We start from the raw sequence: 13,954 nt of genomic DNA on the forward strand, positions 1-13,954 counted from the left end.
AAAACGTTACTATTTTTTACTTGACTTGACTCCTGAACCAAACACTGGATGGAGCCGCTCCATTTCAGTCACTCTGCAACCAAACAAAAAACGGAACGGCTCCATTCCAGTTACTCTGCAACCAAACAAAAAACGGAGCGGCTCGGTTCCAGTTTACCAAACACGGGACGGAGCGGCTCCGTTCCAGAATCTGGGATGGAGCCGCTCCGTCCCACCTGGCTCTGGAACCAAACGCTACCTAAAGCGTGCCTTTCTAACTGTCGGTGGCTTGGCGAATTCGGAGAAGGAAACAAAAGCAAAGGACCAAAGCCAGACCAGTTCCACTGGGAGACCCCCACCGATGAGCTCTCACGTCCGGCGAGGTCACTGGTTCAGCTCAGCGTCCCCACCGCTCTCACATCCCTCCGACAGCGTCCGAACTGGATCCAGCAGCGAGCCCTTGAGGTCGCTGTGCGCATGAACAGAGCCGTGCCCGCGCTCGCTCGCCATTGGACGGACCACCGGCACCGGAGCGCCGGCCCGGCTGCCCTGTCGCACGTCGGCGCGCAGGGCCGAGGATCCGTCGGCCGCCGGTGACCGCAAAAGTTTGCTAGTGCAGGACGAGTCGGCACTCGGCGTTGACCGCCGTCAGCGTGGTCGTCGCTCCAGTGCAGGGCCAGGCTGGCTAGGCGGCAACGGCCCGAGGCGGCCTCGCCGTGCGGCAGCAGACACGCACCCGGATCGCAAAGCTACGGCGACGTGGGCGGCCACCCGGCCCCTCCCCCGGACGGGGGCTGCGCCTTCGCCGCCGGCGCAACGACTCGGCTGCGGCGACGTGTACGTGCGTATCCTGGCGGGCGTGGGCGGTGGGCCGGCGGAGTAGGTAGGCATCGGTGCTGGGTGGGCCCCTGGGGTGTCTGGCTAGCAAAAGCCGCGCCGTACTTCAGGGTCCCTCGGCCGGCCGTCGGCATCTCCGTCGGATGTGACGGCCCAACCGTACAAAGAGCACAAGTACGTGGACACTAGCTTATTAGCTGCGTCGCTGGAGAGCGGGGCAGGCCTGTGTGACGGTGTGAGGATAAACACGGTGAGATGGCATGCATGATGCCCCGGCCCCCTTGGCCGTCGCTACTGGGCACTGCCGAGCTACAGCTACGGGTGTTTGGAACTCAAAAATTCGGATACGGTGTACATGGTGTCCGGTACAGTACAGCTGTGTAGTACTACCTACCGTGGTCGTGCTACTGCTACCACGGTTGAGCTGCAAGGACATGTCTTGTTCTGCACAATTACAGGCCCAAGTGCAGTGCAGCGCAGGGCCCAAGCTGACGGGGGTGTTTGGTTGCCTGCATATTAGCCATCCAGGCTCGCTGGATGCACCATGATCTTGATTGGTTGCCTGCAGTAGAGTCTGGGCCAGGCCTGCTCGATGCGAAAGGTGTCGCCGAGCCAGGCTCGCCGGATGCAGAAAAATTCGGCGTCTCCATCCGGCCAGGCTCGGGCGGTGCAGAAACGAGCGCACAACGTGAAAAGGCTTATAGGACGGGCAACCAAACAAATTCTTCCGTTGGCCTGGCTGCGAGCGAGCGCCAACCAAACCAAACAAAAGACTGCTGCATCTGGCAGGCCTGGCCAAAGCGGGCCTGCATGCGAGGTGCGAGCCAGGCTGCCGTGATTCGAGAACCAAGCGCACATCACTGTCGCCGCCTACTGAAGCAAGCACGCGCCGGACGACGGAACACACTGACAGCGAGCGCATGTATTGGGAGCCTCGAGAATATACTGGCGTCTGCATGCGTCTCTGCTCTCGATCGTCGTCTCGTGGCCACGGGCCGCGAGGAGGAGCTGCTCTGACGAGACACGAGAGGCAACGATGACGCGCGCCATGGACAATGGTAGGCGCAGGCACTCAGGCAGGGTTAGGGACAGTCCTGTAATACCTGCGAAGAAGGAGATTAAGGGCCAGTTTGGTAGAGCTCCAACTGATCCTGATTCTCTGTGGGAGCTGATTCTCTAAGAGAAGTGATTCTGTGGCTGAAGGTGATTCTTTTTTATTCTCTAGCATAAACTCTTAAAATCAGGATGGAGAATCACTTCACAGAATCAGGAGAAGCTACTTTTTTCAGCTCCCAGCCTCTTAGTTCATTTCAGAGAATCACTCCACAGAATCAGCAGAGAATCACTTCTCTCTGAAAAACTGTTTGGCAGAGCTCTTGCTGGATTCAGCAGAAAATCAGCTCTGGGAGCTCTGCCAAACTGGCCCTAAATATTAGGAGCTCTGCTGAGGGAGGTTCCCGTACAAAACAGAGCGGTTTATCGTTGCTGCCGTACCGTACGCGCAGACTTTGCAATGATCCAACGCGCAGCCAAGCCAACCGCGGACAGATGGACCGGAGGAGGTTAGCGGCTGTAATCATGGCCGCAGCCAGTTTTGCGTCTGCCGACATGCTCACGATAAAGATAAGCGCACGAGTCCATCTAGTAAGCGACATTCCAGGCAGGTACGAAGCAGGCGCGCCAGGCCACTGACAGCTAGCTAAAGATTTGAGCTGAGCTGCCGACAAGAGCGCCTAGTTTTCCTTCCGTTCTGAACGCTCCTCTCTCGCGTTCAGACAGAGCGGCACCGCTTGTCAGTGCTCGCAATTCATCGCTGTGGCAGTTGGGACTTGGAGTGGAAACTGAGAGGAAGGTCCAAAGATGGTGCAGACTCCAGTGTAGTACACGTACAGTAGCGTGGCAGGATCTACCGTACAGAACCGCGATGTGTATCAACAGCACGTGGGATTAGCCGCCGCATCATCGCATATATCCGCTATTGATAATAATATTCCAGAATAAAATAAAATATTATATAATAAAATGAAATGTTGAAGATAACAATGTTCCAAAATATTTTTATCCAAGTTTGGAATATTTTATTTTGTTCTGGAGCATTATTATCTCCAGCGGACATATACGATGATACAACAACTAGTCGCACGTGCGATGAATAGACACCCTACAGAATAATGGTAGAGAAATCGCACTCAGTATGGTCATCCCAATATAGGAACACCTTCTCTGCGATCCCTGCGTCGCCCTCCCTGGTGGCTTTGGGGGGGGGGGGGCACTACGCGACCCACCCACCCCCTCCCTTAGTCCGCCTCTGGTGGCCGCCCTGGCGGCCGAGCCAAAGTTGGCCTGGCTAGCCTCCTCCCTCCCTTCCCTCTCCTTTTTCCATCCTCGCGAACCTTGGTCATGCGCCGCTGCCGGCCACCGGCCGCCGGGGGCCGGACGCGGCGTCCCTTCGCCGGATTTGCGCTCCTCCGGGCCGGATGGCCGGGGGCCGGCCCTTATTCGCCGGGACCCGCGGCTGCTGGTGGCCTTCCCTTAACACCGTGGCCGCTGGTGGTCGGCCCGCTGGGGCTCGCAGTTGCTAGTGGCTCACCGAGGCTCGCGGCCGGTGCTGCGGCCTCTCTCGCGTGGACGTTGCTGGGCCCCAGTGGCCATCTGCGGCAGTGGCCGGTGGTGCGGCCTCTCCCGCGTGGACGTCGCTGGGGCTCGCCCGGTGGCCGGCTGCGGCGGCGGGCGGCCCGCTAGTGTACCCGTGTGGAGGCGCCGCGCCGCTCCTTTGCGCTGCCCTTGCGCTAGCGCAGTCTGTGGCGGGCCCCCGACCGGGTGTCCTCACGCCGGTGATGCGCCTCCCTGGTGGGTCTAGGGTGTCCTCGCGTTGGAGCTTCCTGTGGCCTCCCTGGTGGCCGGTTTCGCGCATCACTTGTCCGGGTGTGCGGGTCGCGCCTCCCTGGTTGGTCTAGGGTGTCCTCGCGTTGGAGCGTCCTGTGGCCTCCCTGGTGGCCGGTTCCGCGCATCCCTTGTCCGGGTGTGCGGGTCGCGCCTCCTCCGGTGGCCGCTCTGCGTTTCCTTCGGCTCTGGGGAGGGAGTGGAGCCTAGGGTCTGCTTGCAGGCCGATGACAGCGATATCTTCGGACGTGGTTTACCTTCTTGAAGGCGTCTTTTTCTCACTTTCCTCCTCTCTGGTGTGCTATTGGGGCGAAAGTCTTGACCATATTGGTTGGACGACGACGGTGCCTGTGGCATCGCTCCCTCCTTTAAGGTGTCGTCCTTGGAAGCTGTGCTAGTTGCTGATCACTTGGTCTTGGTGGTGGTTGTCTGCTCTCCTCGGAGAGTTTCTGCTTTGGTGCCTGCCTTCATCTTATTTCGCCCACCTCATCCGGGTTGCACAGGCTATCGTCTGGCGAATGCTTTGCTGCCCCTCCTCCCTGGCGGATGCTTTGCCACCCCTCTTCACTAGCGCCACCGTCGTCGTGCTGGTTATTGATCGCTTCAGGCGGATGCTTTGTGGCCTTGGTTCATTGGTCGAGTGGATGCTTTGCCACCTTTGAGTTTGGAGACCTTTTGCAATCTTGGCGTTGGTGTATCTTTTAGCAGGCTTAGTTATGGTTGTGTCTATTTTTTTTAAAGACCGTTGCTTCGTCGTGTCTAGGTTCGTGGGTTCGTCTGAATTCCTTCCCCGTTGTTCTAGCTGCTCTTATTTTGATGTTGGTTTACATGCCGCTTGCTTGGTGGTGCTTTTATAACCGTTTTAATAGTCTCTGCCTATTAAGATTTATATGGATCGTATTATTTTCCTCTTAATAAAATACGTGCTCAAGCACGTTCTTGAAAAAAAAAGACAACATAGAGCAGACCTGACCTGATTCTAAGTGCTTCTGCTTCTCTACTCGCTCTAACCACCGTCAGTTGCACCTTCAATCGAGAAAGAAACAGCAGCCCTTTGGCTCCGTCTGGACACAGCGATTTGCAGGTCCGTAGAATGTGCAGTTTCCCGTCAATGCTCAGCTCCAACTGCTACAATGTGCAGATTTATCATGAAGCCACGCACTTCTGATCGCCAGATCGAGTGTATCTGCATCGACGTTTTTTTTAATCTGATATATCTGAGGCCCTGGGGTAATTTATGATGCTCCGAAACAGGATTTTAACATGGTGAAACAACATGGGCCGGGACTTTAAAAACCTGAGGTGGGCCTAAGGCGCGTTGTGTTTTGCACAGCCCCATTGAGTTCGCGGGCGTCGTGGGCTTCTGGCCCAGTTTCCAAACGACTACTCGAATCCAGAGACGAGATAGGCGGCCTATCATAGGCCGCGGCGTTCCCTGATCCGAGCGAGCTCCGACGAAGAAGAAAAAAAACTAAACGCCGCCCGGCCTCGAGGAGAGAAGGCGCACGCGACGCGAGCACATGCGCCCGCCGTGGTCCGGGAGGCCATGGGAGCAGGTAGGCATTTTCACCACGCAAAGCGATTCGTGCCCGGGGAGATCTGGTCGGGTCAGGGCGCGACCCGGCCTGCCTTGGACGCCACGTCCAAGCTAGGCACCCGATGCCATGCCACCCATCCCCCGGCGCCCGCATCGTCGTGCACCCCTCCCGGGCCTCGGCGAGGTGGCAGGTATAAAGCCAAAAACGCTAGGCTTCCCCGTTCCATCGTCCCCTACTGAATCTTTTCTCGCCTCCCGGCCCTAGCTATCCCGTCGCCTATCGATCCTTCTCTCCGCCAGAAGAAATCCCCACGCGTTCCGATCAAGTTTCATCGGCGCGCGAGTGCGTTCTTCGGAACAGGAAGATGGGTAAGACGTGGGCGCTCGTCACCCACCTCCACGCTCTCGCGGGGTAAAATCCTCTCTCGTTCTCCATTGCTCACCTTTGTAAACGATCTTTAGTTTGCGACGAGTGACTACGCCATGGCTGATGGGTGTATGATTCGTCCTCTTCGTTTGTGTGCAGGCCGACTCTCACTCTAATTTACCCTCTGTAAGTGAAACAATTTCTTTTTTTTTTTAACAATGGTGTAACTGATATACGAGTGCAAGATGTTAATGTGGATCATCAGGTACGCGTCAATCTGCGCGATGGAGAGCACGTGCAAGCTGGACGACGAGCAGTGGCTGGCCTACTGGATAATCTACTCCTTCATCACCCTCTTCGAAATGGCGGCCGAGAACGTCCTCTACTGGTAACTTCTCCCTTAATCTGCAGTGTTTGCTTGCCTGCAATTCAACGATGTAACTATAGGGCTGTTTGGTTGGTCACTTCACTCGCCTAGCCTAAGCTTAGTATGTTGCCTAAGCTGTGGCACGCCTAAAGTAGCTAAATTCAGGTACGTGTTTGGTTCATGACCACGCCTAAAGGTAGGCATTTGGAAAAAAAGTGTGGTAGCAGTTTGGATGGCTGCCACACCTACAGTTAGGCAATGCGTGGGAGTGTGGCGCTCATTTTGACCGCCTAAGCTTAGGCGTTTTTTTGTGTGGCGAAAGGGTACTTGGCTGCCTAACTATTGCGGCGTGCCTACAGTTAGCTGAGAAACAAACAGATGCCTAACAAAATATGGCACGCTTAACGTTAGGCTGCTAAACTTTAGCATATATTATCAAAAATTTTGATCCTTGATTAAATTTTAGCCCACCCTATTAGCACTTCTATTTAAACAAACTAGTGCTAAATTTTAGCACTTTGGGATCTATATTAGAACTTGGATTCAAATACCCTCTTGGATCGAAACGGTAAATAAGATGTGCAGTGTCTGTTCACCATCCTAATCGAACATACTAGTAAGAATGCGAATGATCGCTCCCTTCCTTGGCAGGATACCGCTGTGGTACGAGGCGAAGCTGCTGTTGGTGGCGTGGCTGGTGCTGCCGCAGTTCAGGGGCGCCTCCTTCATCTACGACAAGCTCGTCAGGGAGCAGCTGCGGAGGCACGGGGTGAGGCTGCACGATCGCCACGGCCACGGCCACGGCGCCGACCACGAGCCGCACGTCCTCAACCTCAAGGTATGATGTGTGCTTGCTCGCGCGCGCCAAGGAAGCCTATCTCTTTTGCGGATTGCTTCGTTCGCTCAGGCGGGCGCCGGCTGATAAGCTCCCCTCTCTCACTTGTTTCCCGAACGCGCAGGCTGAGCATGGCGTGCACTGAGGAGCCCAATCCGACGGACATATACGTCGTTCATCGGAGAAGTAACCTGACCGGACGGAGTGGTTCCGTCTTGCCGTGCAGAGGAGCGAACGGTTTGCAGCAAACCGTTTGCTTGTGCTGTAACAACATCGCGAGAACACGAGGACATTGCATCCATCAGTTCGTGCTCAAGCTAATTCCGATGGTCCTGATTGTTCAGCGGGGGGAGTCCCCCTGTTTGTCACGAATAAATCTGAACGGAAATTGCATTGCTGTGCATCTCAAATTAAACTGCAGAGATACTTCAGACAAAGCATTTTTTTGAAAGGTCCGACAAAGCATTTTCCATGTAATGCTTGCACAGCAGATCATTCACGCAGCGCCTGACACCCCGAATTGTACAGGGAGCAGGCTGAGCGGTCGATCCATTGATCCACACCCTTCTTGCCGATCATGGGCCTCCTAACCTAACGGCCCCTACTCGAAATGTCCATAAATAAACCTGACCAACCCAATCAATGCATCGCGCAGGCTTGGGCCGTGATTTCCATCAACAAGGAACATTAGGAGGGCCACGAAAAGTTCTTTTTACCTCATGAACTTTAAATTTTAGAACCAATTCGCGTTTTCTCCCTGGACAATAAAATTGTTCGCGTGGACTTCTCGGATAAACTAAAATCGCCCGCGTGGACTTCTCGGACTCGCAATACCGGACACATGACCTGCCTGACTGGTTTCTCTTGGTAGTTTTTCTCTTTTTCTTTTATGCGTTATTTTGGCTGCATCTTTAAAAAATAATAGTAAATTACAAAAAATAAAAATAAAAAAATTCAATTTTATTGGATTCTACATGAGTATATCTATGCAGTGAACATATGATATGATACAATTTAGTAAAAATTTTTGTTGTACTTTTAGATATATATACTTTTTTATAATTAATTCATATATACAGTTTCAGTGGTCCAATTATAGTGAAATTTTTATGTTGAGATAATAATTATATTCTTTAGTTGTAGTAAAATTTTTTGTTCATTAGATCATGTATGCTTCAGTAGTTGAAATGGGATAGCCGGAAATGGAAGCGGGGTATATGGGTTTATGAAAACGGAAGGGAACCAGAAGGATACATTCTCCTCATCATCGTTCACCGAATATAGATACAACACTACACACTGTTGTTGGAAAATATGATGAGGTTCAATGTTTCCTAGGGCTAGACTGCGGGGTGGGCCAATTGATGCTGGGACCTTTTCTGGATTTCACAAATACAGGAACCAAAAAGGATTTTCCAGAATGGAAACATGATCCCGCAAGAACGGGCTGGATACACCTCCATCCGTTTCTCGTCTTTTTTCCATATTGCCCCACAAATACAGAAACATGCAAAATAAATATAGAAATACGGGTGGGATGGAACATGATTTTGGTGCTGTATACTAAATTTAATACAATAAGAAAACATAGTCATTACACAATAAGAATATAATCTTTTCACACCAGTTTCTTTACAAATGGCCAACGGTCCACTAGTATATTTAGATAATTATTATCTACCACAACTATCGGGAAAGATTGGATGTCTTGTCGTGATATATGTCCATTTGTGCATCATTCACCTCTAAATCCTAAATCCTAGGCATGACGGCAAATGAGGTAATGCACTAATTTGCAATGGTGATTAGAAATTTAGAATAATCCACCAAATTAAACATCCAATATTTTGACTTTTTATTCAGTTAATTATTTCGTAACATGTATCGTCTTACAATTATCGTGGGACCTCTAAAAGTAGCCTCTGATTAATAATAAGATTACTGTAATATGACACGTCTTTTGATGTTTTCAATTGGTGAGAGAATTCTAGGTACTGTTTTGTACAGTAGGTTCATTTTGGCATGGGCTCGTAGTTTCGGGAGGGAGAACACAAACATGAAATGCTATACTCACTCGGTAATACAAACATATTACATCACGGACTGCACGACACATGACTACCTAGCAGGCTAACAGCGCCAGGAGGGGGCAGTCGACACATACATAAATGGTAGATCGTGCAGCAGCAGCACGACATAAGTACAAACTAGAGACCCTACGTGACTTTATTCAGGTAAAGCTGCCCATGCGTGCTTACATCTTGAACAGTACCAGAGCTAGGTGCCTGGCCGTGGCCCAACTTTTACGCGATGGCGATGCTGCGGTTGGAGCTCTCGGTCTCCATGGACTTGAAGGCCTCGAAGCGTGGCTCCTTGGCCTCGAACTTGTGCCGCATGTACAGCTTCATGTAGTCCTCGAACACGAACTTGGGGTACGCCTCCGCGGCCTCCTCGGCCTTCACCAGCGCCGCCGCCGGGAAGATGACGGCGTCGCCGCCCGGGTTGTAGAAGGACGCGATGGACATCCGGTTCCCGTCGGGCTGCGCCACCACCCGGTGCATCACGCTCTTGTACCTGCCGTTGGTGATCACCTCCAGCTGGTCGCCCAGGTTCACCACGATGGAGTGGCGCATGGGCGGCACGTCCACCCACTCGCCGTCCTTGAGCAGCTGGAGCCCGCCGACGCGGTCGTCCTGGAACAGCAGGATGATGCCGCCGGCGTCGGTGTGCGCGCGCAGGCCGCTCACGAGGTCCGGGCGCGGGCACGGCGGGTAGCTGCTCACCTTGGTGCCGAAGGTGGGGACGCCCCGGGGCCCGCGGAAGGCCCGCGCGAGGTAGCCCTTCTCCAGCCCGAGGTTCTCGCACAGCAGGTCCAGCAGCCGCTCCGCCAGCGCCTCTAGCTCGCCGGCGAACCGCTTCATCACGCGCCGGTACCCGTCGTCGAGGTCGGGGAGCTCGGCGAGGTTGGACTCCGGGAGGTGCCGGACGAAGAAGGTGCTCTCCCAGTCCAGGTTCTCCGCCTTGACGCCGCGCGCGTCGTCGCCGCCGTCCTCGAGCGCCTTGCTCGCGAACTCGAGGAACCGCTGCTCGCGCACCCGCTTGTAGTGGTCCTTGGTCAGCTTCTCCACCTCGTCCATCAGCTCCGTCGAAATGCCATGGTTCAGAATCTGCACCACAAGAGAACACAAAAAGGAAACAGAGAACATTTATTACAAATCAGCGAGAGGAAGATTTCTATCCTGTAGCCTAATTATTTGCCATGTGCTTTTTTGATGTTGAAATTATTACAGATCCTTGCATCATCATATATCCACCTCGAAGAAGCCCCAGTTCTCGCATGCGTCACGCAGCAGCTCCATCGCCGCCGGCCTCTCCTCCCCACCGAGCAGACCCATGTCGATGACCGGGAACGACAATGCCGGCGCCATGTTCGTTACTCTCTCTTTCTCTTGTCAATCCTCGCGGGACTACTGGACTAGCTAGCAAGGAGCTCGCTCTCCGGCTACTGTTTCTTCCTTGTACGTGTTCAGTGCTCAACTCCGGATTGCAGTGAGTGGAAGTGGCCGGGGTCGGTCGCAATTTATAGGCTCGGCGGCCAAGCCCAAGCTTTCAAGCGGAGTGGAGGACCTTACCGGCCGCTCCCTTGTAAGGCCCACAGTTAGGCGGCAGAGTTACACCGGTGGTTGTGCAGACGGACACCGGACACTGGACGCATTGGCCGGTGGGCGCCCACCCCCCATGTGGCCGGCGCGTGTTGTCCCGTGTCATCCCGGGGCCCTCGAGCATGAATGCACGGAATGCTCTTTGCCCCCACCGTGCTTAGCACCGGCGCTCCAGCTCGGATGCTCCGCGCGCGAGCGGCGGGGCAGGGCGGCCGTCGGCGGTGGCCGGATGGGGATCGGACGCGACGTGCTTCCGTGGCCTAGTTGGGGATGGCAAGCCATATGGCGAGGTATGGCCCACGATGTCACAATTTGTCTACGCGGCAAAGATTGGACGCGCGAGATTGCCTTGGCATTGGCACCTGGAGGAGTTGAGATGAGGCCACGCAGACCAGATCGAAGATTACAGATATCACAATCTTTTATTTTAAAAAAATATAAAATCACTCTTGAAACTAATCAAAGGGCCAAACTTATTCAGTTTTGATAGTTGGATAGCCCTCGTTATCCGGTTTTACAGGTGAATGTTGAAAATCAGACTTTTGTGATAATTCAAGGGTGCATATTGGACTTTTCTCTGCAAAGTAATATAATCATATTGTTAGTGAATGACTCTTATGCAAATGCTTTGATGTATGCCGGCATTATGTATTGGGTGATCGTCATCTCACAAAAAAAGTGAATACAGTTTAAAACTTAGGCCAGAATTTTAAATACTTCATGAAAAGCACGCTTTGTCACAACTGAGTTCATGAATTTGACCTTCCGAGAGACCGAGACTAGTGTTCACTTGCTGCCCAACTTTTGGCGCTCCATAAGTCCATATACCTTCTTAATTTGCATATGCACGCTCCATTTGCCGTAGGCACAACTTTTGTTCTAAGCGTTGGCGCACTTGCAGCAAACCATTATTTATTCCTCATATAAAATATACTACACGGCACTTCGGTAGCTAAACAAGAAGTTCAGTAAAATGATGTGGTTTGTAAGTTGTAACATACCGATAAACATACCCTTACTCACCCTGCATACAACCATTTCTCAACCCTACATATAGAAGGCCAAACAAGTACTTATGATCTAGAGACCTTGCAGTGGTAAAATTAAAGCTGGAATTGGCCGACATTTTTACTCATGTCACACACACTACATAGCTCTTGTCACTTTGTTAGGGTTAGTGATGGACAAGTTAACGCGAGAGTTTGTGTTCTAGCTTAATTTCTTGGACCTTCTTATTAGGTTTCTATCGACATCCAACATTCGTCTTTTACAATAGTGGAAAAGGCTAGCAAAAAAGGAGAGTAGATCAGACCGAGCTTATGTGTGGTAAGCGGTGATGGAATGGTGCATTAAGGCGACAAAGGCAGCTGAGATGTTGTGGCGATGTCGGCAACCTGTAACTTTGTGGTGACCATTTTGTTCGAATTTGAACAAGTAGCTCCTTGTCTTACTCGACAAAATTGAAGATGATTGACTTTTTCAAAGTGAAAGAGAGGAATATTGGGTAGCTATATTTAGCAAGCATTTCAGCATCAACTTTTGTTGTACTTTGCCTTTCAAAGTTTATAGTTTTCTGTAACGGGGTCTTTCATATTGAAAAAGGCAGTAGCACGTTTAACAGTTTAGCTTAAACCCCTTGAAATTATGGTTTAACCATTTAAGAACATTTTAAGCTATATACGCTTTGTTTCCCTATGCAGTCGGTTGGAATTAATCTACTTGTTTAGTAATAGGTTAAGAGGTCACTTCTCTAAAAATGCTGAACTGTGCCAAGCAGGTGTATTTATAACCTGATATACAAAAATGGTTTGAAATATACTTTTAAAAATCAAATTGTGCTTAGATAAATCATGTTGCATATATATACAGCTTTTGTTACTAACACAAGCGTCTCGTATTGTATCGCATTAACATCTCCGCTTGCACCCTAGATTAAAAGAAAGGCAGTACGTCAAGCTAGTTTGAGCAACTTTGGAAAGCAATTTCAGCAACGAAACCTTGATGCAGCGCCTCGACACCAAACGGGGCCTAAAGTAGGTAAAACTTGAGCCGTCCAAGGCAAAGTTGCGGCGAGGAAGAAGACCTTACAAAAAAAAAAAGAAATCCTTCCCATCGTCGAGAAGTTGCTTAAGCACCAACCATCTTATCTGGAATTAAAGCATGCCTTTTGTGCTTTAGTTAAAGGAGCAAGTTGGACCCGGCCTCTAGCAGGCAAAGCTTGAGGCCTACAATCCTCCCCGTAAACATGTCCAGCGCTGCGACTGAAGCCGTTGTATTACCCATCAGACTGAGGATTTTGGAAGGTTCTGGAAACCAGCACAGCCAAACACGGCTAGGGGAGTAGCCCCTCAGGTGGCTGGTGCAGCATCAGTGTCCACTACTCCAGTGTCCAGGTCGGGCCTGGAACCATTGCATGTCGGCCGTGAAAACATCAGCGGGGTGCTGTCCCAGGCACCACACAACACATGACTAAAGTATGACCAGGAGGGGAGGAAAAGAGAAGCTGCAGCCAGCTTGGAAATGGCTTCATTGTTATTGACACGTAACGCGGCGCAAGCTTTGCAGTAGAGCTTTCTAGGAGTGCTTTGCCAGTAGCCTAGCCCCAGCCACACTGAGGTCATCAGATGGACGGTGGCCACGGAACTATTCAGATCATTCCACTACAGAGGTCATAGTATATGCTGTGCCGGTATCGTTTCGGTTAAAGAGAAGTTCCAGAAGTTCTTGAAGAGGGCATATGGAAGTTCGTCGACGGTGTCTGAAGTCTGAACGGGAACTCCGAGCTCGTCCAGGCAGAACACCTGAAGCTGACACTGTGCATAGGATATACAACACATGCTAGGATCGTGGCCGCAGCCTTCAGAGTTCAGAGTAGTAACTCTGAATGCGAAGTCTGAACAAGAGAAAGCTTTCCTGAGAGTAGCCAGGCGGCAAACTGACGGCGAACCGAGTCGTGCTCCGAGGTAATCTGCGGCCATCTATCAGGCCGCTGAGGCCTGCGGTCCCGGAAAACATCTCTTTAGCTGGCAGCCGCTAGTGACCGATGGCGAGCCGCGAGCGCAAGCGCGGGGCGGGTGCATTTCATTGCACGCCCATCCCGGTGAAGAAGGTGTGGACCATGGCACGTGAACTTGCAGGGGTGCTCCACGCGCGATTAGGGACGCGGGAATGAATGTTTGTCGCGCTCCGTCCCGGTCCGCGACCGACCACGCCTGTGCGGTCGCCGGCCGGCCGGACGAGCCGTACCGTCACCACTCACCAGGTTGAACGAGTCAAAAAGCTGCGGCATCGTGGCCACCCGGCTAGCCCAGGAGGCGTCAACAGCTTGGGCTCTGATCGCCGAGCGGCGGTTGGTCGGAGCAATCATCACGCCGCCGCTCGCGTCGTCGTCCGGCCATGTCGCGGCCGCGCCTTAAACCCTCCACGTCGTCGGTCGACGGGCCGGGCGCCTCTGGGCCAGCACATGGGAGCGTGCGTACGTGACGGC

At 52.4% G+C, this 13,954-nt stretch overlaps 2 protein-coding genes across 3 annotated transcripts; one reads left to right on the top strand and one right to left on the bottom strand.

Moving 5' to 3' along the window:
- The first annotated feature begins 5,478 nt into the window (after positions 1 to 5,478).
- LOC112882729 (protein HVA22-like) lies at positions 5,479 to 7,233 on the top strand. 2 transcript variants are annotated; one of them, XM_025947855.1, is made up of 5 exons: positions 5,479 to 5,648; positions 5,763 to 5,789; positions 5,869 to 5,991; positions 6,622 to 6,808; positions 6,930 to 7,233. In XM_025947855.1, the coding sequence occupies exons 1-5, from the start codon at positions 5,602 to 5,604 to the stop codon at positions 6,948 to 6,950; spliced, it is 405 nt and encodes a 134-aa protein (XP_025803640.1). In that variant the 5' UTR covers positions 5,479 to 5,601; the 3' UTR covers positions 6,951 to 7,233. The 2 variants fall into 2 exon arrangements, with proteins under 2 accessions (XP_025803640.1, XP_025803641.1); XM_025947856.1 differs by having other exon boundaries at positions 5,502 to 5,605; positions 5,763 to 5,991.
- A 1,606-nt stretch (positions 7,234 to 8,839) lies between these two features.
- LOC112883521 (1-aminocyclopropane-1-carboxylate oxidase 1) lies at positions 8,840 to 10,368 on the bottom strand. Its single transcript, XM_025948822.1, has 2 exons — positions 10,120 to 10,368; positions 8,840 to 9,972 (listed from the first exon to the last, which is right to left on the bottom strand). Exons 1-2 carry the CDS (start codon positions 10,231 to 10,233, stop codon positions 9,109 to 9,111), a joined length of 978 nt encoding a protein of 325 aa, XP_025804607.1. The 5' UTR covers positions 10,234 to 10,368; the 3' UTR covers positions 8,840 to 9,108.
- Positions 10,369 to 13,954: the final 3,586 nt, after the last annotated feature.

This window comes from Panicum hallii, chromosome 2 (genome assembly GCF_002211085.1).
Source record: "Panicum hallii strain FIL2 chromosome 2, PHallii_v3.1, whole genome shotgun sequence".
Classification (NCBI taxonomy): Eukaryota; Viridiplantae; Streptophyta; class Magnoliopsida; order Poales; family Poaceae; genus Panicum; species Panicum hallii.

What these genes read in the sequence shown, in the direction of transcription:
- LOC112882729 (XM_025947855.1), top strand. Translation starts at nt 5,602, where the DNA reads ATGGGTAAGACGTGGGCGCTCGTCACCCACCTCCACGCTCTCGCGGG. An exon ending in CTCACTCTAATTTACCCTCT is followed by an intron (nt 5,790 to 5,868) that starts GTAAGTGAAACA and finishes GTGGATCATCAG; the next exon opens with GTACGCGTCAATCTGCGCGA. An exon ending in GCCGAGAACGTCCTCTACTG is followed by an intron (nt 5,992 to 6,621) that starts GTAACTTCTCCC and finishes CTTCCTTGGCAG; the next exon opens with GATACCGCTGTGGTACGAGG.
- LOC112883521 (XM_025948822.1), bottom strand. Translation starts at nt 10,233, where the DNA reads ATGGCGCCGGCATTGTCGTTCCCGGTCATCGACATGGGTCTGCTCGGT. An exon ending in AGAACTGGGGCTTCTTCGAG is followed by an intron (nt 9,973 to 10,119) that starts GTGGATATATGA and finishes CTTGTGGTGCAG; the next exon opens with ATTCTGAACCATGGCATTTC.